This window comes from Hyperoodon ampullatus (assembly GCF_949752795.1).
Source record: "Hyperoodon ampullatus genome assembly, chromosome: 1".
NCBI classification, from domain to species: domain Eukaryota; kingdom Metazoa; phylum Chordata; class Mammalia; order Artiodactyla; family Ziphiidae; genus Hyperoodon; species Hyperoodon ampullatus.
The window spans coordinates 31,087,795-31,113,240 of record NC_136914.1 but is presented as its reverse complement, the minus strand read 5'-3'; the positions used below and the strand labels follow the sequence as shown (position 1 = coordinate 31,113,240).

At 39.1% G+C, this 25,446-nt stretch overlaps 1 protein-coding gene across 1 annotated transcript in view; it reads left to right on the top strand.

Annotated features, from left to right (window-relative positions):
• RAPGEF2 (Rap guanine nucleotide exchange factor 2) overlaps window positions 1-25,446 on the top strand; it is a gene marked incomplete at both ends in the record, with an annotated part of 245,323 nt that overhangs the window by 204,537 nt on the left and 15,340 nt on the right. Inside the window, 13 exons of the mRNA XM_079727404.1 lie at window positions 2,463-2,599; window positions 3,225-3,383; window positions 10,059-10,211; window positions 10,480-10,644; window positions 13,178-13,285; window positions 13,378-13,581; window positions 13,682-13,790; window positions 14,269-14,515; window positions 19,254-19,411; window positions 20,037-20,277; window positions 22,157-22,540; window positions 24,707-24,918; window positions 25,009-25,132. Of these exons, the coding sequence (XP_079583530.1) occupies window positions 2,463-2,599; window positions 3,225-3,383; window positions 10,059-10,211; window positions 10,480-10,644; window positions 13,178-13,285; window positions 13,378-13,581; window positions 13,682-13,790; window positions 14,269-14,515; window positions 19,254-19,411; window positions 20,037-20,277; window positions 22,157-22,540; window positions 24,707-24,918; window positions 25,009-25,132 (2,401 nt within the window). The remainder of the gene's footprint in view (window positions 1-2,462; window positions 2,600-3,224; window positions 3,384-10,058; window positions 10,212-10,479; window positions 10,645-13,177; window positions 13,286-13,377; window positions 13,582-13,681; window positions 13,791-14,268; window positions 14,516-19,253; window positions 19,412-20,036; window positions 20,278-22,156; window positions 22,541-24,706; window positions 24,919-25,008; window positions 25,133-25,446) is intronic.

Sequence of the window (25,446 nt, the reverse complement as noted above, 5' to 3'; positions counted from 1 at the left end):
TTCTTTATTTTTTTAATTGCTGTAGTCCTCCAGTGTAATACATGATAGAATAGAAGCTATCACAAAACCAGTGTTACCATTATTGAGTCTTTGAGAGTTTTAAAAATACTTGGATATTGTCTGGTTAAGTGTTTGTTTATTTTTAATTTTTCAACTGAGCCTGGAGAATTATATACATTTACTATTATTATATCTTCTCTGTCTCCTTTTTTATTTATCCTTATATGTGATACACAGATATTTTCTATTCTGTTGTATTTTTAATGTTAGTCACTACTCATATATCACAAATTGATTTCATGACCCACTAATAGAGTAGGAAACTTCCAGAAAGCAAGACAAATGTCCATGCAAGCACTTCAAATCATTGCTGCAAGTATTAGTGAATACGTTTTATACTTCATATTCATATGCTTTATATTCTCCTATCATGTGTGGTGGTAATTTGACTTTTATTGCTGTCTAAACATGTTAAATTTAGAACATTTCTGACAATTAATTTCTGGTCTCATATTTTTCTTAAGAGCATGCATCTCTGCTTGTCCAAGGAAATTTAGCTCTTACTAGGAGAGGAAAAAAATGAAACGTGTGTTCTAATACCTATAGCTAGTATTTTAATACCTTACAGTGAGGGGTGGGGTGTGATAGCTGAAGAAAACAGAGGCTGGTAACAGCAGAACTAACAGGGATGTGCCAGCCAGAGGACCACAATTTGTTCATTTGTCTTTATGTTTCATGTCAAAAAGCCAGTGCATTTGTAAAACACTGAGTCCCACCTCCCGCAGATAGTAGGTATGGGTCATCTCTTGCAGTGCTATTCAGGATTGCCTTATAGCTGCCCTCACACATAAACATATTTTATGACAGGACACAAACACATCTACTCATTCCAGAAATGAAAGGTTCACTCAACAGAACTTATTCTTTCTATAACTGATATACTTTGATACTCTCGCTCCTTCTTTTTTTAAAATGCTGGTTGCAACAGGAAATTGATGTCCTGACACATCAGCCTGGGTCAAGTTGAAGAACGCTGTCTTGTTGGACAGAATCCCTGGGTACCACGTATCACTGTTATTCTTTCTGATTACCAGAGCCACCCCCGTAATGAAAAGTCTTATACAGGAGGGATGACGTAGGGTCTAAGCAGAACAGACGTTACCAAGCTGGACCAGAAAACACCACCTAGTCTGACCTGTGGAAGAGTAATGTTTTCACAGAACATATCTTTATATTATACATTGTTTTTGCAATGAACAAACTATATCCAACAACATAAGACTCGTCACTAAATCCTAATAGATGGAAGGAAGGAGCATAAGGACAGTATCATTTGTGCGGACAAGAAAAATGTAGTAGAATTTTTACTTAGCCAAAAGTTTGAATGATACCATGAATATAATAATAATGACAATAACAGCAGTTCTCATGTATTGCGTATCTACTCTCTGCTAAGGACTTTATCATCTTCAATCCTTTTGATCCTCAGAACTGTCCAGTGAAGGTGGGTATTATCTTTTTCTTTTTCAAGTGAGAGAAACACGCCTTAAGGAAATGAATCAACTTCCCCAAAGTAATTCAGCTAGTAAGTGTTCACATGCTGACACACGCCCTGTGGTCTTTACCACCACCTGTGATGTCCAGCCTGAGCATGGAGACGCACAGTCCTGAATCATGCCGCTGCCACTTCCTAATTATATGCCTTCGAGCCGCACGGTTTCCTCCTTGTGAAGTGAAAAAGAAACCTTGCATCTCATACAGCCATGATGATGCATGAGGAAAGAACTTAGTAAGGAGTTCTTACCAAGAAGAAGCTGTTTGTCCACAGCATTGCCAATAGGAAGAGTGAGCAAACTCTGTTTTCGTCCATCTGTGGGATCAGAAATAATATATCCATTTTAATTCGCCTTTATCATATAATGTTGTAAACTTGTTAATGGATTACTTTTTATGGATCTGTCTGACCCACAGAAAATATTCCCTGGTTTCTAAATCCTGGAGTATCTTTAGAGTGAGGGTGGTTGTTTCTGCTGTGTGTTTTCGGCATCCACTCGCCCCAGAGGCACCGGAATGGACCTACTGACTTTCTAGAGAATTCTCAGAGCTCTGTTTCATTTCAGCTTACCATTTCATCCCTTAGTAAGCCTTAATAAGATCACAGCTCATTTTCAATAGAAATTCCCTATTTGAAGTTTATTCATTTCTTCATTCCCACTGGAATTTGAATTGCACTGTGTCCTGTTGCTCCTGAATCAACAAGGAAATGTCACCATTTCCACAGTGACAGAATTCTTCGTATACCTGCAAGAACTCCAACGTGTACTGAAGATAATTTAAAGTCTTTGTACTGTTCACCAGGCAGGATTGTAGGGCATTTAAAAAGAAAGAGCTGTAGAGCATTCTTTCTGAATGCTTGTTTGGGGAAATAGTTGTCATTTTTTCACACGCCTTCTGCTTTTCAGAACAACTCCTCGAATTCATGCACCAGCTGCCGGCTTTTGCCAACATGACGATGTCGGTGAGGCGGGAGCTCTGTGCTGTGATGGTGTTTGCGGTGGTGGAAAGGGCCGGGACCATCGTGTTAAACAACGGTGAAGAGGTTAGGAAATATTTCTGCCACTCATAACGTCTCTATGTGAGCCTCGCTTGATGCAGCAAACGAACAAAAACCCCATTCTTCTTCTTTCATCCTTACAAACCAAGGGCAACAATAAGTTTGAATCATTCAGGAATTATGATGCACTCGTTGTGTCAGAGTCTTCCAAGTTCATTATTTTATTTTCTATTATTTGCGGTATTCCAGATGATACTGGTAGAAACATTTTTGACATTTTAACTTTTCAGATTTTGCAAATTAAACGTTCATAATATTATGCCTCTTGTCAAAACAAAATGTTATTCTTTTCAAGGCTGTGGTGATCCTTTTATCTTGTTTACATGTGTTTTGGGGAACAGAAGACATTTTTTCCCCAGTGTCGTTTAAGAGAGGAATAGCCAGAGTCATTAGGAGAGCGGAGCCCCGTGCAGGCACCTGGAAACCCGCGGGTCCCTGGCTGTGCTTTAGTTCTTGTTCTGTGAACTTGGCGAATGGTCAGCTGTACTTGGGTTATTTGTTCCCTCTTTAAAAAATAAAAGATCTAAATCATTTTTAGGGACCGTTCCAGCATTTACAGCTTCATGATCATGATGTTATTTTGTGCTTTGTCTTCATTTTTTGGAACTAGCTGGACTCCTGGTCAGTGATTCTGAATGGTTCTGTGGAAGTGACTTACCCAGATGGAAAAGCAGAAATACTGTGTATGGGAAATAGTTTCGGTGTCTCTCCTACTATGGACAAGGAATACATGAAAGGAGTGATGAGGACAAAGGTGGATGACTGCCAGGTATAAACTGTCATTATTCTGTATTCTGTTAATATAAAGAACACTTACGTATGCAGTTGAGGTAAGATTTTTCAGCCTGTATAAACAGGTCATCTTTTAGATTTATAAAGAAGATTTTAAAGTAGAACTATGACTTTTAGTGTTATCACGCTCCAGGAAATTAAAAGCAAATCTTCCGTAAAGTTACTTGGACTCCACAGAGCTAAGCATTCTGTAAATGTGTTCTATTAAAAAACAGGTGTTCTATAAATATGGTATTTTAAAATTTTCCTCAATAATAATTTATAATCTAGTCAACAAAAAATATGGAAGTAAAATGCCCATCATGAAAAGAAATTATATAGGTTAGTAAAGATGCTGTGATACAGTTACACAGTATTTTTATCTAAATACATGGAAGATATGGAATTGATTTTAGAAGTCATGAAAATTAATCATGGTATGAATCAGTAGAAACACTTGATAGTAAAGAAATGATTGCTAATAAAAAGAACAATATCAGTATTGATATTATGTTAATATTCATTATTTAAAAGCATTTAATAAAAGGCTAGAGAGAATGTTGAGACCAAATGTGAAATTTAATTAGGTCGATCTAACAGGTAACCTCTATATTAGTGTAAAAAATATTTAAGATGCGGGCTTCCCTGGTGGCGCAGTGGTTGAGAGTCCGCCTGCCGATGCAGGGGACACGGGTTCGTGCCCCGGTCCGGGAAGATCCCACATGCTGCAGAGCAGCTAAGCCCGTGAGCCATGGCCACTGAGCCTGCGCATCCGGAGCCTGTGCTCCACAACGGGAGAGGCCACAACAGTGAGAGGCCCGTGTACCGTAAAAAAAAAAAAAAAAAAAAAAAAAAATATTTAAGATGCTTTTATCAGTATTAAGTATTTATAATTTATATCTTAAAAAATTGTCCTTGAAAGATAAAATACTTTAATATAAATAAACCAAAAGAGTTGACTTAGACTAATTAATGTTAAGTGCTCCTTGTATTTATTAGTCTACAGTCTAAAATACATCTGAATATAGTTTATGCTAAAAGAACATCATTGAATTTTTATAATGTCTGATAAATATAAAATAGTGCTCATTTAAATTTTCATTTCAAGTGTTTTACTTACTAAAAAGAAAAATGACCATGGCTATAAATAAAATCATCTTACTTAGAGAATAATTTTGCTAAATAATTCCTCCAGTGAGCACCATGGAGAGGGGAAAAAAAAGGCTATAAATTCAGTTTTTGAATATGTAATGCCAGAAGAGCTTTCTTAATATAGCCAGCTCTCAATTATTTGGCAAAATAGAGGAAAACAGAATGGTACATAAATCTCAAAGTCTATATTTGGCCTCAAAATGTGTATTTAAAAGGGGTCATATGTGATATTTCAGCTTTAGAATTATATTCCAAAAAAAGAAAAAAAAGCCAAACTGAGTCAAAACGAACTGGAAAATTGTTAAAGGTTTCTCTGTCCTGTTATTGCTTCTCAGTCTCTCCTTGTGCCCTTCTGCAAGTCAGGATCACTAGAGCATCTGGGTCCGTTTCTGTCCTTAAAGGGCAAGTAAAAGCTATTTTATTTCTGAGAATTCAGCTCCTACATTAGCACCTCATAATTGGCCAACCCCTTTTGTTAGAAATTTTGTAATCTTGGGACTGAAGTGATATAGGAGGCACAGAAATGTCTCAGAATAATTGATAAAAATATTATGACTTAATATTCCAAGAGTGCTGAAGTCATGTCAGATGTAGCAGGTAACATTAAATATCCGGGAGTCCTGGGAGAGGGCGAGGAGGTACATGTAAGGAAGACAGTTCATCTCTCTACTGGATGAGGAATCAGCGGGAAATCCAGAGTGATAATCATCAAGGTAGACGCCAAGAGAAAACTCTAATTGAAAACGAAAACTCGGATTGAGATAGTATTAGACTCCTGTAGTTCCTGATACGAGACTCCCGGATGTACAAAGAGGGTCAAGGGTGCAGCGTCTGCCAGACCAAGTCTTTCTCACTCTGTAGGCCTCTCCACACGCTGTAAAAGGAACGTGAAATCAGGGGTTCAGGAATCACCCTTGTGATTCCCCCCCATCTCAGGCCCTGCGTTCCCTCCCTCCATATTAGAACAGGCATGGAGAATGAATTTAGATATTTTAATGCAAATGCTTAGTTGCATTAAATTATAGCATTTTAGCGTATTTCTGTTAAAATGTCATTTATTTGTCAGAAAGTGCGCACGCCACGTCCTCCTCTTGCTGGGAGAACTAAACAGTGAGAATCACATTTTTGTCCATAACGTGATCTCCACGAGGGTGTCATTGTACTGAGCACATTGTAGGCAATCAAAGGTTACTGAATGAAATGAACGAAAGTGGTGTTCCCTCTACCAAGAGGAAGCAACCTTGGCTAGGTTTGGCCCTCATTTCCTTACAGTTCAGTGGGTTCCCAAAATACATCTTGGGTAGTGTGGTATAGAGTTGAGCCCAAGTTCAGCCTGAGGACACAGCATGAGTGGATTCAGTTTGACACTTATTTCTGTCTGTTTGGGTCCCGTGATGTGCTCAGTGCTCAGCACTGTGCTTTGCCCTGCTCCCTTCTGTGTGCCTCTCTTCCCATTCTCTTTTTCTTCTTCTCTCTCTCTCTTTTTTTTTTTTTTTTTTTTGGGGGCACACCACTCAGCATGTGGGATCTTAGTTCCCCAACCAGGGATTGAACCTGCGCCCCCTGCAGTGGAAGCATGGAGTCTTAATCACTGGACCACCAGGGAAGTCCCCTCCTCTTCCCATTCTTGTCCCCTGTTGGGTTTGAAGGACAAAGGCAGGGCCAGGCATAGATGTCCTTTGGTACCAGGTGATTGGTCATGGTTTTCCATTCCCCATCCACGCCTTTTCCTTTTCTTTCTCCCTCTTCCTGTCCCTCTTTTCCTTTCCCGCTCTTCCACTTCTGTCTCCCCTTCCTCTCTCCACCACCTACATCTAGGGCCTGCCCGTGACACCCAGGCATTGCCTTGCTCTGCCCTGCACCCTTCAGTGGGGAGGGGACACTTGGATGCCTGTGTGAACAATTAGGTATGAACTCCCTTGCAGATGCAAAGTACCAGTTTAAACAGATCTAACGTCTTAAGGTAAATCTGTTAGACTCGTGTTTTCTTGAGACCGTGAGAGCTAGTGATGCTTTGAATTTTAGCAGAAGTTTTGGAGGAGAAAGCAATTGCATGGATATTGTGAAAGCTGACTGTTTTATATGTTGATAAAAGTTTAACTTTACTTCATTCTTTTATCATTTTTAATATTTTTACTAAATAAAAGTTGTGAGGTTATGTGCCCAAAAGAAAATTATCCGGTGATGTAATAAATGAAATGAAATCATTGCCCTTTTATAGATGAAATCTTGCTTGAATTTTTATTTCATATCAGAGTGCCAAAATCATACAGGACTTTCACCTGTGAACACCTGTCTGACAGTATAAAACCTCACTAAAACAATTATGTGTATAACTCACAAATTTTCAACTGGCTTCATCATACCAATTAAAAATTATATTTTTCCTATAAATTTCATGTTATACCTAAAAACTTCTTAAAGCAAAAATAAATATGCTCATAAAAAATAAATGTTTTCTTGTAAAATTTATTTCTTTTGAGATAGCAGTTCTGTATGGCCATATTAGAAATTCAGTTTGGGAGTCCTTTTTTTTTTTCCTTTTTGGATGGTATTTCAGTTTGCTGCAGAAGAAATGCCAAAGATGTCTGTCTAGACACTAAGAACTTCAAATCAAACTTATTCTAATTTCTTTAAGTCCTTAGTCAAGAAGATTAATTTTAGTACATTTCTCTTCAGAAAGCATTTTCTTTTTATCTCTCTACGTACTTGTTTTAACTCAGGGATATATTTCTTTTTTAGGAGATAAGTGATATAATTACGTTCTCTAAAAATGAGTATAAGAAAGAACACCTAAAATTATTTGGAGACCTGGGGAACAATTTTGCTACCCTGTAAAAAGAAAAAAATTAAAAATATTTTTGAGGCAAGAAACTAAGGACCATAGATTTTAAACACCTGTGGTCAGTGTTAAGGATATGTGTCTGTAGGGGTTTTTTGGCATTAAAAAAATATATTAAACTATCCATAATTGCTTACAACAAAAGCCTATGCTTTTTGAATTTTAACTTTTTGATTCTAAACTCTTAATAGAAAAATTAGTGAGATGATATCAATCAACTTGATGGAAGAAACTTAATATCATAGTATGCTCTTTCTTGAGTGTGAACTGCTGCTGCTACTTCTGTAAAAAAGCTTTACTGATTATGCAGAAAGTATGGAAAATATAGAAAAGTATATTAAACAATGAAAGTCACTTGTAAATTGCATTGCTCAGAAATAATCATTATTAGCCTTTTGTTATGCCAAGATTTTGATATGCATGTATAATTTTTTTAAATTAGCAAGCATGTACTTCTGAGACATTGGTTATATTAGAATGCTGAAGGCACAGCTGTTTCCTCATCTGTACAGTGGGGATAATAGTAATACCTTCCTCATGGGCTGGTTGGGAGGATAAAGTGAGAAAGTTCCTATAAAGCTACTGCAATATCATGATAATAATAATAATGTCATCATTGTCATTAAAATCATTATTACAATATTTGGTTTTAAATTTAAAAAAAATTAATGTATCATCATGAATTGTGAGCCGGAAGTCTAAACGTCCTATAAAAATATGATTTTAGATGCCTATAGCATCTTTTATCTTACGTACATTATAATTTAACCATTTCCTCTTTTCATCTTTTCACCTTAAAGGAGAAAAAGAAATGTCCATCCTTTCTTCATTCCTAACAGATTTTTTTTTTTTGCGGTACGTGGGCCTCTCACTGTTGTGGCCTCTCCCATTACGGAGCACAGACTCCGGACACGCAGGCTCAGCGGCCATGGCTCACGGGCCCAGCCGCTCCGCGGCATGTGGGATCCTCCCGGACTGGGGCACGAACCCATGTCCCCTGCATTGGCAGGCGGACTCTCAACCACTGCGCCACCAGGGAAGCCCCCTAACAGATTTTTAAAATAAGAATAAATTATTCAAAATTCAGAGAAGACAATAATTTTTATTTACGAATCTACTGTTGCTTCCTCACTGGCCTCTGGCTAATTTGTGTAATAAGTGATTTCTAGAATTCATTCGTAACTTTCTTTAAAACTACTAAGAAATGTAATTAAATGGTTTGCCCTGAGCCCTGAAATTTTTTATCTTTGGGATCGTGGAGGAGTAATTGCTTGATGTGCATATTTTTGTTAACTTTTTCTTTAAAAGAGCAAGCATTAACCTTCATACCAGTTATGAGGAGTAGTGATTTGAGCTTAACAAATACATGGCTTGTTTTGTGGACCCTTTTTGAACAGACTTTCTAAAAATGATTTCTTTTATCAATTATAATTAGCAAATTTGTTATATCTACTGCTTGGGTATCTTTGAATTTTGATATCTTTTACTAAGATCATCTTTATTTTTAAATTGCTGCTCTCAAAATCTTTTCAGATTTTTAAAACCCACTAAATGATAATTATGTTTTAATATCTATTTTTTAAATAATAAATAAAATTTATTGAGCACCTACTGTATATCTAGCACAGTTCAGGAGTTTTACCTGGATTATCTCACTCAGCCTCCACAAGAATCCTATGAGGCTGGTGCTCTTATGATCATCTCCCCTTTTCAGATGGTAAAATGAGGCCCACCGAGTGATTGTCCCAGGATCCCACAGTGAGAGGTAGTAAAGCTGGGGTTTGAATCAGTTCACCTGACCCTAGAAACCACAGGGAGGAAGGGTTGGGGCAGGTAAGAGAATTTCTTCTGAAAAGCAATTTTATGGTGATTTTATTAGCACGCTAGGATTTCCTAAGCACCAGAGAGTCCCAGGTTTGTACCTGCCCACTGATAGTATAGCAAAAAATCACAATCTAAAAAAAGTTGTGGTCACTTAGCTCAGTCCCCTGGATTCAGCTTGCACATTACAATTCTTAAACTAGAAAGACCACCCAGCAGCTACCCTGATGGAGTGGATTACAATCCATTATTACATTATTCTATTCTGAATTCTTTTCATATTCTTCCTTTCTGTTAGGGCCATAATTCTAACAGATACTTAAACCACGTATAGACTCTTCAAAGCTTTTTTGCTGCTCTGCCCACAGTTGTGTGTGCTCTTTTTTTTTTTTATTTTTATTGGAGTATAGTTGATTTACAGTGTTGTGTTAGTTTCCGGTGTCCAGCAAAGTGATTCAGTTATACATGTACCTATAGCCAATCTTTTTTTTTTTCTTTTTAATATCTATCCTGAGAGTCCACTCTCCTCCCCCAGTGTTTTCTGAGTGTCACAGGTTGGGGGGTGGGAGTGGTGAGAAAGAACTATTCTAATTTTATCTTCTGATATTTTTCATTGTTAGGATTTTTAATATAAACTACATATAAATATTCTAAAAATGAAACTTTTCTTGACCAAGGAGGAAATACATTAAAAAGTAGAGAAGTCCGATTAAGGTTCATTACTGCCCTCATTTAGAAAGTATGAGAGAGACATGGGAAAATGTCAGTGTTAAATAATTAAAACACTGAATCATTAGCACTGCTATAGGTCTCTCACAAGCACTTTATCATTAGCATGTGACTTACATTTTATTCCAGTTTGTCTGCATAGCCCAGCAAGATTACTGCCGTATCCTCAACCAAGTAGAAAAGAACATGCAAAAAGTTGAAGAGGAAGGAGAGATCGTCATGGTGAAGGAACACCGAGAGCTCGATCGAACGGGAACAAGGAAGGGGCACATCGTCATCAAGGTGAGACAAACACGCCTCTGCCCCGTGGCAGGAGGGCTTAGGTAGTACCCGTTAGGATGGTGTAAGATGCCCCCACTCCATTTTTAGGCGTAACTTCTCTTAAATGTTATCAATTGTAAAAAAATCTTTATCTCTCCTGAAGAACAGCAGTCTTATTCATTATTGTGTATGTTACTGTCCAGTTCATCTTAGGCTGAAGGTTTGAAATCAAGGTACCATATAGCTGCCATTCATGCGGGATGCTGATGATGCCTTTGATTTGTTGCAGGGCACCTCAGAAAGATTAACGATGCATTTGGTGGAAGAGCATTCGGTGGTGGATCCGACATTCATAGAGGACTTCCTGTTGACCTATAGGACTTTCCTCTGCAGCCCAATGGAAGTGGGCAAAAAGTTGTTGGAGTGGTTCAATGACCCGAGCCTCAGGGATAAGGTTGGAAGTTGCATTTTAGTTTCCTTTCAGCTATGAAACATTCAGATACAAAGTTAAAGAGACTTTAATATATATTTGTCATGCCACTCAATGTTCAAAATATTTTGATGGGATAAGAGAATGTACTTCTTAAGCCAAAAAAAAAAAAAAAGAGGTGATACACATACTAGTTCTTGTTATAGATTTCTAAGTTCAGCCCTAGAATTTTTGTTTTAAAGCCCTGCCTCTTGGGCTTGCAATTTATTTATTTGTTTGTTTATTTATTGGGCCGCACCATGTGGCATGTGGGATCTCAGTTCCCCGACCAGGGATCAAACCCACGCCCGCTGCATTGGAAGTGCGGAGTCTTAACCACCGGACCGCCAGGGAAGTCCCTAGAAATGTTTTTCTTTTTAACGCAAAGGCCAATACGTAGGCCAGCAAATGTTTCAGCAGGTATTCTATGAGAATCGTTCCCTATGTGGATGTATTTTTGATGTATTTGTGGGAGGAGGTGAGTTCCATGTCCTTCTCCTCCGCCATCTTGATTCCCTTCCCCCCAGCAAATGTTTAAACTTTAGTTCTGTTGCAAATTCTGTTAAAACACAGCCCTCAATCACCTGGGTTCCATGGGAATCTGCATCCTCTGGTTCAGTGGACAGCCAGTGTACACCACATAAAAGTTACAGTTTTTCAGTTGGTACCCGAGCAGCATCCCCTCAGAACCATCGCCGGCAGGTAGGCCTCAGTCATGTAATTCTGAACAAACCCTCTTCAGCAGCTCTTGAGTCAAGCTCTTTTTCAAGGCCAGAGTGGGTGATAAAGTACCTAGTCTTGTGAGGTTTGAGAGTTACTCATGGCCTGTACTCATGTCTCCTTCCACGTGACGGCCTGGTTTCCATGAGGCCGACTTGGGAGAGGCAGGGCGTACAAATCCAGAACTGGGGACTAGCAGCAAAAGGCTTCCAGCTCTACCGCTGGCCCTGCCGCTGACTCGCCCATGGCCCTAGAGCAATAGTTTGGACAGTAATGCTCTTCATCTTATAATCTGAGGGTCACAGGCATAGAAGACCTCAGCCGAGGTCCTTAGCCTTAGCATTGCCTCTGCCATTTACCTTCTGTGTCATCTCACCCTCCTGCTACTCATCTCTTTACTTGTAGAACAGTAATCAGCCTCCTTCTGGGGTTGCTGTGAAGATGAATAACTGTATAGTGCCTGGCTGTCAGCAGTCTCTTGGTGCATCTTGAAGCTATTGTGGTGGTAGTCGGTAGTATTCAGTTTATGATTTAGGAATCTCGTTTTTCTAACCTGGAATATGGCTAGTAGACTTCTAAGTTGGCTTCTCAGCTACAAAATCTTAATTTTATGAAAAGGTCAGGTGTTAAGGATATAGTTTCAGGGGAGGTGATCATCTGGGTTTCCTAAACTTGAAAAATGGGCATTAGTGGAAATAAACGACAAAAAATTAATATAAATATCAAGAGTTGACTCCTGAATGATTAGTCAGGTTATATACTATAATTTGTTACAGCGTACTAACTATAAACAGTATTTTAACTGAAGTTTGAAGATTAACTGTATACTGTCTACTCTGTTTCTTTACTGCTAGAATGGCATGCTTAATTTTCCCACTTAATGCTTGAAAACAATGCTATGGAAAATTTCTTTGATCTTGTTGTTCAAGATTTAGAACATTAAACTCATATAAAACAAAACAGGTACTTTTATATTTAAAGTTGCAGTTATACTCACTTCATATAGTAAAATTTTACTGAGAATTAGATGTTGTTATAAATATTAAGGATGCCCTTAGAACATTACAGCTAAAGTTGTCGTCCTCATGGAACTTATAGTCTAATGAAGGTCACACAGTTCTTGCTGGTACAAAGCTAATATACCATAGCTGTGAGTGTGTGTATTGTTCTGTATAAAGCTCAGTGTAGGGGCTTCCCTGGTGGTGCAGTGGTTGGGAGTCCGCCTGCCGATGCAGGGGACCCGGGTTCGTGCCCCGGTCTGGGAAGATCCCACATGCCGTGGAGCGGCTGGGCCCGTGAGCCATGGCTGCTGAGCCTACGCGCCCGGAGCCTGTGCTCCGCAACGGGAGAAGCCACAACAGTGAGAGGCCCGCAAAAAGCTCAGTGTAGGGCTCAGTGAAAACATGTGTGCAGGGTAAGAAAAGGCTACTCATTTTTCCTGCAGAATTGTAGATGTTAAAGTTTCTGTTTTCTTTTGTATTATTTTGATTTTATTATAGTTTTTGTTGTGACCTATTTCAAATATATTTTGAGATGAAGCAAGATAAAAGTTAGTTACCATCCTTCACAGATTCAAAACCCTTCTCAGCCAAACAGCGTAGAGTCCACATTCAAAGTATTAATATATATTTTCAGAAGGTCATCCTCTTATGAATGAAATCTGAGAGTTTTGTTGTTACTTTTCTTGTTCATTGTTATTAGGCAAATTGTTTGTTGGATAACTTTTTTGAAATGACTTTAATCATAAATTTTTAGCACTAGAAAGAAGAAAACCTATTAAAAATAATTGATTTTGCAGGTTACACGGGTAGTATTATTGTGGGTGAATAATCACTTCAATGACTTTGAAGGGGATCCCGCGATGACTCGATTTCTAGAAGAATTTGAAAATAATCTGGAAAGAGAGGTAATATTTGTGATTTTTAAAAAATAAACCATCAGCTTTAAGTTCATTTTATTCAGCCCATCTTTGAAACCACTCTTTTTGAACTCTTGTAGAAAATGGGTGGACATCTAAGGCTGTTAAATATTGCTTGTGCTGCTAAAGCAAAAAGAAGATTGATGACACTCACAAAACCATCCCGAGAAGCTCCCTTGCCTTTCATCTTACTTGGAGGCTCAGAGAAGGGATTTGGAATCTTTGTTGACAGTGTAGATTCAGGTAGCAAAGCAACGGAGGCAGGCTTGAAACGAGGGGACCAGGTATGGTATTTCTGAATGCAAACATAAGGGTAAATACTGGTGTCTTTTTCTCCTTCAGTCAATTGGGAAACTGAAATTAATTTTATAACTTTATTTTTAGATATTAGAAGTAAATGGTCAAAACTTTGAAAATATTCAGCTGTCAAAAGCCATGGAAATTCTTAGAAATAACACACACTTATCTATCACTGTGAAAACCAATTTATTTGGTAAGTGTTTTACATTTTTGCATACTTTCATTTTTCTCCTTTTTTTGGTCTTTTTTTTTAGCATTTAAGTCTTAATCATGAAAAAAGTCATGTTTATAATTCGAACATTATAAGAATTGAAAATTTATAGTAAAATGCATAGATACAGAATTAATTATGTAAGTGTATAATTAGATCTGAATCAAAATCTACTTGAGGACCATAACATTATTTTTATCGATGTTTTTATTGATAAATATTTTAAATATCTATACATTTAAAGAGTGTACTATTTTAACGTAATCTGAGTAGAAGTGACAGAAAACATACAAAAACAGATTCTTGGTGTCATTTGTTCATTGGAGTAGTGTTTTTCTACAAGATTACCATTTTAATAGCTGAAATCTGTACTTAGATAATATTTCCAAGTTCTACAATCGCCTTTGAATTGTTCAGATTTCTTATAATGGGCGTTTTGTGGTGTTTGTTTCCTTTTTAGTATTTAAAGAACTTCTCACAAGATTGTCAGAAGAGAAGAGAAATGGTGCCCCTCACCTCCCTAAAATTGGAGACATCAAAAAGGCCAGTCGCTACTCCATTCCAGATCTCGCTGTAGACGTAGAACAGGTGATAGGACTTGAAAAAGTAAATAAGAAAAGTAAAGCCAACACTGTTGGGGGAAGGAACAAGCTAAAAAAGATACTGGACAAGACTCGGATTAGTATCTTGCCACAAAAACCATATAAGTAAGTGTCTGTATAGGTTTTCTGTGCGTTATGTTATTGTGTTAAAATGACATGCAAAGGTAGTGATGTAACTAGTGTTTGCACATGAGTGTAAAAAATGTTTTCAAGCTTTTATGGCTGAGCTATCTTAGAAGCGATATTGAACAATTAAGTTTGTTTTAATCCCATTTCTGACACTTATTTGCCCACTCCGATCTTCACTGAAATATTTTGTTTCTCATTTGGACTTTTAAAAGACAAGAATGTGTGTTTGCTCCTGTCTCCGCCATGGTGTGGCGTCAGTTCTGCTCCTGTTTCTTTGTTTCTGGGTGTCTTCTCCACCATCAGCATCTGCTGTTTGCCAGCCAGGTCATTGCTGCTCCCAGTTGCTTCCGTTCACGCTTGCCATTCTCTTGTTTCCTCTCTCTCCTGTTTTCAGTTATTTAACTGTTGCCAAGACATCACCAACCAAGCACAGAACTCCTTTCCTTCCTCCCAGTGGGCTCTGCAGTCAGAATGTCAGGTGTATTCTTGAATCTCTTCTTAGCTGTTTACTTACGCAAGGAGCTCATACCAGACAAAGTTGCAGGTGTCGCACTTTTTTAGCTTTGCTTGTCTGCTTGCTTTTGTCTTCATTTTAGCTCCTTCTGGGTCTGTGGGTGTTCTATAAAACCCAGTTACTATCAGCCAAAATTCTTTAAAGTATTAAATTACATGGGTGCCCCAAATTCATTTATTATTGATTCCTCAAACTACAGAGGTGTAAGAGATAACTTGAAAACATAAAGGTTATTTTCTGTCTTTGATAATCTAATGGGTCCTACAGAGGAGCAGTACATATAAGCATTCAGGAGTGTATCGAGCATTTCTTTTTTTTAAGTCCACTTCAGATAAAATTTTCATCCAAAGATTAGAGAGATATGGTCTAGGATATGCTGTTAATGGGTCGAGTGTCAAACTTGTGTTTTCCCCATTAAACTATAATGATTGGTGGTTTCATATCAGCTAGAAAAGACTGCTACAGCAGAGTCCTGAGGATAAGCAGTGAGTAAGATGGCTTTATTTATAGACTCGAGAGTATGATTATACCAAGTAAGTTTCTAAGAGACAGTGGATTAGGCCTGCTGGCATTATAGAAAATAGGAATCGATTTTTTAGGTGACGCTTCTTGATGAAAAACTCATTTTTAAGTAGATAAGAAAGTTACTTCAGTTACTTTAACGTAGAATTATTAGCAGGACAATAACAAAAAAAATCTTAGAGTCAGTTGACCATGAGTTAAATATGAACCTTTAAAACAATCTAACACAAGTCAGCATGACCCTGCCGAGTATTAATAGAAACGTGACATGTAAGAGCTGGGACGTAATCCATCCCCAGTACAGGGTGTTGGCAAAGGACACCGGATGAGAATACTATGTATAATGTTATTCTGTGTATTTAGAAAGATATTCAAAAGCTAGAAAAGGGAACAGAAAAAGGATAATAATTAGACATGATGATTTTTAAAGCACTGAGGAAACATCTTAAATAATTTGCATTGAAGAACATATATGACTCATTTAAATCTTTTTATGAAATATTAAATATTATTATGAAAATTATTTGAAATAATCCATATATGTAACATAATTGAAATGAAATGAAAAGAATAGTTATATTTAAAAGAAGGCTCAGTAAACTGTAGGATCTATTATATTGGTATGATAGACTTTATTTAATACTAGTTACTACTAAAACTTTTCTCTCGTAGAAATAAGCATATGTTAAGAAAGATTTTTTTTTTGACAAAGCTACCAAAGTAGTCAAGCAGATGAATCTTCTAGTACTTTATATTTTTTAATTTTTAAATGTTTTTTATCTTTTGGCTGCGCTGGTCTTCATGGCGGCATGTGGGCTCTTCGTTGCAGGCTTCTCTTTAGTTGTGGCATGCGGGCTCTCTAGTTGTGGCGCGCAGGCTCAGTAGTTGCGGTGCGCGGACTCTAGAGCACGCAAGCTCAGTAGTTGTGGCACGCAGGCTCAGTAGTTGCGGTGTGCGGGTGCTAGAGTACATGGGCTCATTAGTTGTGGCACACGGGCTTCTCTCTAGCTGTGGTGTGCAGGTTTAGTTGCCCCACGGCATGTAGGATCTTAGTTCCCCAACCAGGGATTGAACCCACATCCCCTGCATTGGAAGGTGGATTCTTAACCACTGGACCATCAGGGAAGTCCCAGATGAATCTTCCAGATATACTGGGTTTTTTTTTTCTCTCTCAAACATTATCAGTATCACAGAAGCTAAGATGTTGAATGGTGGCAGCCTGACAAGGATAGGCCCGGAAGAGTGATGTGAGTATGGGGTGGGTGGGCAGGAGTATGGTAAAGCTCAGGTCTCTTTGTCGGGTAAGTGGAGAAAGACTGCAGAACCCTGAGGAAAGAGAGAATAAACCAACAGACTACATATAAAGTTAACCAAGCTCAAAAAATCTCAGTAGCAATGAGAGAGTTCTAGAGTTCTAGTCCAGCAACAAGAGAATGTGCTCAGAGGTGGACCTTTCTGAACTAAGCCTTTAATATAAAGTAGTTTCAGTCCAAGAGTAACCCTGCATCTGTGGACGGCAGAGATACAGCGGATAGTAGAGCGTTAGATCATCATGCTTGGTATTGAAACGTTGCTGAGAAACAGCTCTGAAGAAGGCTGCTCGTTGGGGGATGCCTGGAGTGTACCAGGGTTGATAGCATCTGTGCCAGCAAAGTCCCAGTTGCCTCTGTCTTTGGTCTGAGTCCATAACAGTTGTCTAATTTACGTATGACATCTAATATTTTTGACAATAAAGCCTGGTTTATATGGTTGAAAAATAAAATTCCACTAAAGATGTGAAGGTTTTAATGTTGCATAGAACATGAATCCTTTTTGTCTGTATATACATGCCTCTATGCACTTAAATGGAAATTTAATTTTGTTGTGGACTTACCTTTGAATCTTTTTTTTAACTGTTATTGCAATAGAGTTGATTTACAATGTTGCATTAGTTTCAGGTGTACAGCAAAGTGATTCCATTTTATATATACATACTCTTTAGATTCTTTTCCCATATAGGTTATTACAAGATATTGAGTATAGTTCCCCAGGCTAAGCAGCCCTGTTGGTTATCTATTTTATATATAGTAGTGTGTATATGTTAACCCCAAACTCCTAATGTATCCCTCCCCACCTTCCCCTTTAGTTACCGTAAGTTTGTTTTCTATGTCTGTGAGGCTATTTCTGTTTTGTAAATAAGTTCATTTGTACCATTTTTTAATATGCCACATGTAAGCGATATCATAGATAATTTGTTGTTCTCTATCTGACTTACTTCACTTAGTATGGTAATCTCTAGGTCCATCCATGTTGATGCAAATGGCATTGTTTCATTCCTTTTTATGGCTGAGTAATATTCCGTTGTGTTTATATACCACGTCTTCTTTATCCATTCATCTGTTGATGGACACTTAGGTCGCTTCCACAACTGGCTATTGTAAATAGTGCTGCTATGAACATTGAGGTGCGTGTATCTTTTCAAATTAGTGTTTTCTCCAGATATATGCCCAGGAGTGGGATCGCTGGATCATATTTATCTATGAAGTTTGAAGAATTTACACTAAAATCATCTTTGGTCTTGTATTTGCTTATTTGCCTCTGTAATTTCCATTTCCCTCCCAAATAAAGAGGAAGAATGCTGCTAGATTTTTTTTTTCTTTGCACAGCCATTAAAAATGGTAGTTATTTTGATCAAGCTGTCATATCTGAAAGCCTAATTGATGCTAAGTGTCTTATTTTATGGCACCTTGGTTGGTATCCCAACCTTAGTATGATCTTCTTTCTCCTTGTTTCAAGGTATTTATAGAAATTGGTCAGAGCTATAACCATTTGCTTGTGTTCTACTTATTTTGTGTTTGTTTGTGCTTATTGTTTCATTCTGATGTTTTGGAAACAGTTGGCCCTTCAAATCTAGAAATAATGTTATGTATTATTAAACCATGTTTCAAGAGTTGTCCCCAGGCTTTTATAAGTGGAAATGAGTTTGTAGCTATCCATAGTAAGTAGTATTTCTCTGGGAGCTTAAACGTAGAACTAGAAATTTTGAGTAGTGAGCTCAAAGTGAAAGTGAGTCATTGGATTTCCATTGCCTCTTTTTTGATGCCAAGAAATGTCACCATGCACCACTGCTTTTTTATGCTCTGTATAATTAAGAAATAATGTCTGTGTCAAGCTTTCTTTACATTTGACTCCATCATGATCTCATTTATTTCTCTGAAACACTGGAGAATGAACTTGGGACAGTTTGGATTTTTTTTCTCTTCATTTTTTACTCAATTTCTTCATTTCTTTAAGATAATAAAACAACTTACCCTTCTGAGGCAGAAGTCGTCATTTGAGTAACTAAATGCCTTTTTAAAAATGTGCTTTTTCTTAAATCTATTTCCATGACTAACTAGGGCTCATCTTTTCTGGAATATACATCTGTACTCAGAAACTACTAATATTTGTTATGGTTTGTCTTAAGCTAAAAAGGCAAAGGTTTTAGAGAAACATGCTGTGCACTTAAGAACATGAGTTGGATACACTTAAGCAGTAGCTGCTTTTGCAATTTCCAACCGCATTTATTAATGATAGTTGTACGTTAACTGCGGGTTTTCTGAAATATGGTTTATTTATCGTCTGTGCACACTTTCCGTTGATGAGTCATAACTTTTTAACTTGCCGATCGTCTGTTTTCTACCTTTCCTCTTGGTTCAGCGACATCGGGATTGGTCAGTCTCAGGATGACAGTATAGTCGGATTAAGGCAGACCAAGCACATCCCGACCGCGCTGCCCGTCAGTGGCACCTTATCGTCCAGTAATCCTGATCTACTGCAGTCCCACCATCGCATTTTAGACTTCAGTGCTACTCCTGGTAAGCATGGCCCACACTGCTTTTGTTTTCTCGTCTTTTCTTCTCCTGACATAACGGTAATGCTGTGTGTATCTCTTTTGGCATGGCATGGACTCTATCAGATGCTAAAAGTCAGGATAAAATGTAAATTTCCAACAGCTGGAACCGGTTCATTTTTATTCTTCAGACCAATTTGATATGCCCATGTGCAAATGAATCTCTCTGAACTTGCATTCTTTTTCCTAAAATGAAGTTAACACGTACCATGCAGGTATCACCAGGTCATGTTAAATAAAGAGTAAGAGGCATATTTTCAGTCAGCTTCCTGGGCTCTTCAGTGTAGTAAAGATGGACTTCAGATTTAAATGTTTCATTTTCTGCTGCCAACCTGACAGCCCTCCATGCTGCTGTTGTGACCTGATCTGTTGGCCTTTGTCTGTGGGTAATGTGGCTATCTTTAGGCAAATGTGTTCATGCAGCATGCCTGTATATTGACTGAGTGAATCTTTGCAGGAGGGTTGAAGTAAGGGAGAGATGACACTTTAGCATTATCTTCTCTAAGGAGACGTTTTCAGGTTGCATTCCTTAATTGTATTGCCAGGTACTGAAATCCTTTCTACTGACAAATGGCTCTTCTTTCCCCCAGACTTGCCAGATCAAGTGCTAAGGGTTTTCAAGGCTGACCAGCAAAGCCGATACATCATGATCAGTAAGGACACCACGGCGAAGGAAGTGGTCATTCAGGCCATCCGGGAGTTTGCTGTGACCACCACCCCAGATCAGTACTCACTCTGTGAGGTCTCTGTCACACCAGAGGGAGTGATCAAACAAAGAAGACTTCCGGATCAGCTTTCCAAACTTGCCGACAGAATACAGCTGAGTGGAAGGTAGACGTCATCTATCCTGTTGGATTTATTTACCCCATCCTTAAACCCACATCACAGTCTGGTGAACGCTTTCTAAGGGTTTTTAAAATAAGTTGCAGATTAAAAGCAAGATTCTCCTCATTCACCAAGCATTGCCGTATCAAAGGAAATGCACACAGTAGACTGTTGACCCCCTCGCAAGGATCTCTTAGGAGCTCGTGTAAAACAAGGGGGCTGTGACCTGACCATTGTCGCTGCCGGCCAGTGCTCATGCTCCCATAAGGATGCACAAGAGGGCATCTCCCTTCTCCTGGCAGACACACCTTCACAAACACATCTTCCACTAGTATCCTCTGTCACCCGCTCCTGCCTACCGGACTTTTCCAGGAGCTTCGTTTGTTTCCGCGGAGATGTCTGTGACAGTGTGGCTGGCTAAAACTGCCTGTTATTGTTCGACACTATGAAAAACCCTTCTTAACTCTGGGACCAAACTTCATTTGCCTCAGAGTGTGGTCTTCTGCTGCTTGGTCTTCAGAGCGCTTATATCACACCGTACTCATAGGAAAATATTGTACGGGATCTTGTCAGCCTCTTGCATGGTGTTTCCATTGATAAAATGTAATTGATAGCCTCAAATCACACATAAGGGAAAGTTGAAAAAGTAGTTCAGTTTCGGCTCTCGTACAATGACTAGATTCTGCACTTACTGAAAATTGTTTTCATAAATCACGTTTTTTCTTTTTTTCTCACCATACGGAGTGTTTCATTGTATTCTTGACTTCTTCGTGTTATGCATCTAAACCTGGCTTAATTCATTCAGAGCTTCTGCTTTCTTGCTGTCAACTATAACTTCCTTTGTCTTCTTCACTTTCACTTTATTTCCAGCCCTGACACTAGTGGGTAGGGTTGTTTTAGCAGGCCTATTGTCTCGTTGTCATTTGAATGTGCATTGACCTGTGTGTAATCTTGGTGGAGTTCTCCAAATCTCACTGAGGTGCAGAGTCATGATTCACAGTCAGTATTCAAGAAAATTACAAATGGATTCAACATGGTGGGCTTCATGAGTAATCAAAACTGAGAACGTGAAATCTGTGAGTGTCAAGGTCCCGAGGTCTGTGTCTTCGGCGATATATGCAGAAGGCCAGTTTAGCGGGACCACCCCGCTCATTCTGTTTCTTCCTTTATGGAATCTGACTTAAGGAGAGCATCTTTGTATAAAATCGGGAAAAAAAAAAATCACAGGGCAAACATCTGGATTCTGTTTTCGCCAAGTCACTTAACAGAGAGAAAGGAGTGCTAACCCTGAGTTTTCTCTCTACAGCTGGCGTACATCTTTGGGAGCCTCCGTTTCCTCATCTGACAAATAGGAATAATACCTGCCCCACTTACTTAGAGGGTTTTCATGAAAATCAGATATTTGAAAGTTAAAATCTATTTTAGGATCGTTCTCCTCATAGGATCAAATAGAGGGAAATAGCTTATAGGTTTCTTTGGTATTTGAATAAATAGGTAAACTTGGATTGATCAATCTTTCCTGCTTCCTTCCGCAGAGCTTTTTTCATTATTTAAACTGATCATTTTTTAAATTTAGCTATTTTCTGTCCTTTTTAGCAAAAAAAAAAAAAAAAGGTAATCTAGAAGGCAAGGAAGGACAAGACAAAATGGATTGCACCTGGTACAGATGCAATACCATGTGATGCATTAGTTTCCGTCGGGTTTTCAAGGCTGGAAGCCGGCTGGGCCGGGTTCTGTGATCTGGTGACCTAGGAGCTGCTGCCTTCTCTGTCTGTCCTTCCATCATTCAGTGGAGTGTTCTCGCCACCGTTCAGTAGACAGCATCATTCTTTCAAGGAGTATCGTGAGACTGCTGCTTAGGCTCTGAATTCTGTGTCTCTCGCAGGTATTACTTGAAAAACAACATGGAGACAGAGACCCTCTGTTCGGATGAAGATGCTCAGGAGTTGCTGAGAGAGAGTCAGATCTCGCTGCTGCAGCTCAGCACCGTGGAGGTGGCCACGCAGCTGTCCATGCGCAACTTCGAGCTCTTCCGCAACATCGAGCCCACCGAGTATATAGATGATCTATTCAAGCTCAGATCGAAAACCAGCTGTGCCAACCTGAAGAAATTCGAGGAGGTCATTAACCAGGAGACGTTTTGGGTGGCCTCTGAGATTCTGCGGGAGACGAACCAGCTGAAGAGGATGAAGATCATTAAGCATTTCATCAAGATAGCTCTGCACTGCAGGGAGTGCAAGAATTTTAACTCCATGTTTGCAATCATCAGGTAAGAGCATATTTGTTGTAAGGTTCGATTCAGTTGGCAGATTTAAATATGTATCGATCGGGCTTCCCTGGTGGCGCAGTGGTTGAGAGTCCGCCTGCCGACGCAGGGGACACGGGTTCGTGCCCCGGTCCGGGAGGATCCCACATGCCATGGAACAGTTGGGCCTGTGAGCCATGGCCTCTGAGCCTGCGTATCTGCAGCCTGTGCTCCGCAGCGGGAGAGGCCACAACAGTGAGAGGCCCGCGTACCGCACAAAAAAAAAAGAAAAATTCTCTTGTAGGGCCTCCCTGGTGGCGCAGTGGTTGAGAGTCCGCCTGCCGATGCAGGGGATACGGGTTCGTGCCCCGGTCTGGGAGGATCCCATATGCCGCGGAGCGGCTGGGCCCGTGAGCCATGGCTGCTGAGCCTGCGCATCCGGAGCCTGTGCTCCGCAACGGGAGAGGCCACAACAGTGAGAGGCCCGCGTACCACAAAAAAAAAAAAAAAAAAAAAAAAAAAAAAAAAAAAATTCTCTTGTAATGGATGGACCTAGAGATGATCGTACTAAGTGAAGTAAGCCAGACAAAGACGAATATCATATGATATCGCTTATATGTGGAATCTTAAAAAATATATATATAGATATATAAATGAACCTATTTACAAAACAGAAACAGACTCACAGACGTACAAAACAAATGTATAGTTAGCAAAGGGGGAAAAGGTGGGGGAGGGATAAATCAGGAGTTTGGGATTAACATATACACACCACTATATAGAAAATAGATTACCAACAAGGACCTACTGTACAGCACAGGGAACTCTCCTTAGTATTTTGTAATAGCCTATAAGGGAAAAGAATCTGAAAACGAATAGATATATTCTTTTTATAGATAGATAGAATAGATATATATAGATATATATATGTGTGTGTGTGTGTGTATGTATATATGATGAATCACTCTGCTGTGTATACCTGAAACTAACACAACACTGTAAATCAGCTATACTTCAAAAAAAAATCTTTTTTTATGCTGATTTAAAGCCCAGAAAATCTATATTCACCACTTTTTTAGCTCTGTGACTTTGGGCAAATTATTTGAACTTCTCTGAAAGTCAGTTTATTTCTCTATAAAATAACAGTGACCCAAAGAGTTATCAAGTAGACTAAATGACACAATGTATGTGGAGTTGCATCAGCCAGCACAAAGCAGGGGGATGCCTAGTAAATGTTACTTTTCTTCCCTTTTAAGTGCTTAGACTGAGGATGGAAGAAAGTGCAGACTGAAACAATGAGCAGTATTGATGTTGATGGTGATGATTCAGTTAGTCATTTTTTCTGTCTAGGAGTTTGATCATGCTCTTATTATTATTATTTTTTTTACGTGGCGTATAGTTGCTTTACAATGTTGTGATAGTTTCTGCTGTACAGCGAAGTGAATCATTGATACATATACATATATCCCCTCTTTTTTGGATTTCCTTCCCATTTGTGTCACCACAGAGCATTGAGTAGAGTTCCCTGTGCTCTACAGTCTGTTCCCATCAGTTGTCCATTGTATACATAATACAATAGACATAATATCAATAGCGTATACATAATATGTAGCGTATACATGTCGATCCCAATCTCCCAATTTCTCCCCTCCCCCCGCTTTCCCCCTTGCTACCCATATATTTGTTCTCTACGTCTGTGTCTCTATTTCTGCTTTGTAGATAAGATGGTCTATACCAGTTTTTTCAGATTCCACATATATGTGTTAATATACGATATCTGTTACTCTTCCTGTTCTTATGGCTTTTGTTTCATGTTACTACTCTAGGATATTTGTCCAGTCTGTTTTATCAAAAGGCTGCTTGGCACCAAGCACTTTATGTATGGAGATGAAGCAACGAAACACAGCCCTGCCCTCAGGACACCTGGCATTCCAGTTGTTTTGCTCACAGTAAACAGACCAGGAGGGTGTAAAGGGAAAAAGAATAAAACCCCTCAGCGCTGTCCCTGGTTCCAGCTTCAATTCTCATTACCCAGAATTACTAACACTCTTATGAATCCTGTACTTTGCTCTGCATACACAGCATTCACACAGAGCTGTTACATGTTAAGAAATAAACAACGTGCTCTTTTACTTACTTCGTAAGGATGAGTCATTTAATTTAATACCACTTTTCTTTTTTCCCCCTCAGCGGCCTAAACCTGGCACCAGTGGCAAGACTGCGAACCACCTGGGAGAAACTTCCCAATAAATACGAGAAGCTGTTTCAAGATCTTCAAGACCTGTTTGATCCTTCCAGAAACATGGCAAAATACCGCAATGTCCTCAACAGCCAAAACCTACAGCCTCCCATCATCCCCCTGTTCCCGGTGATCAAGAAGGATCTCACGTTCCTTCACGAGGGTAAGTGTAAGTTGGAAGATTTCTGTCTCCACTGGTGGGGACATAGGGTAAATGCCATGTGATTCCCTTTTCCTTCTTTGCCAATTACAGGGAACGACTCCAAAGTTGACGGGCTGGTCAACTTTGAGAAGCTAAGAATGATTGCAAAAGAAATTCGTCACGTTGGCCGAATGGCCTCTGTCAACATGGACCCTGCCCTCATGTTCAGGACTCGGTGAGTGTGTCACCCTCAGCAGTGCTCGCGGGGTTAGAGAAGGTTGAGCTTAGAGCTTCCCAGCAAATGAGAAGATTTTGAATAGGCCCGCCTGTAGCATGGTGACATGTACCAGGGTGTGTGGGGAATCTCCGTCGAGCTCTGATTTGGAATGACTGTCTGATTCCACATCCAGTGCACTGTGGGCTGTTGTGAAAACAGTTGGTCCCTCAGACATTTTTCATTGAACATGAGGCACAGCTATTTTTATTTTTCAGAACGCTGACTTGCAGAGCTAAAAGGTGTAATTGATAGTATGAACTAAAATATATAAA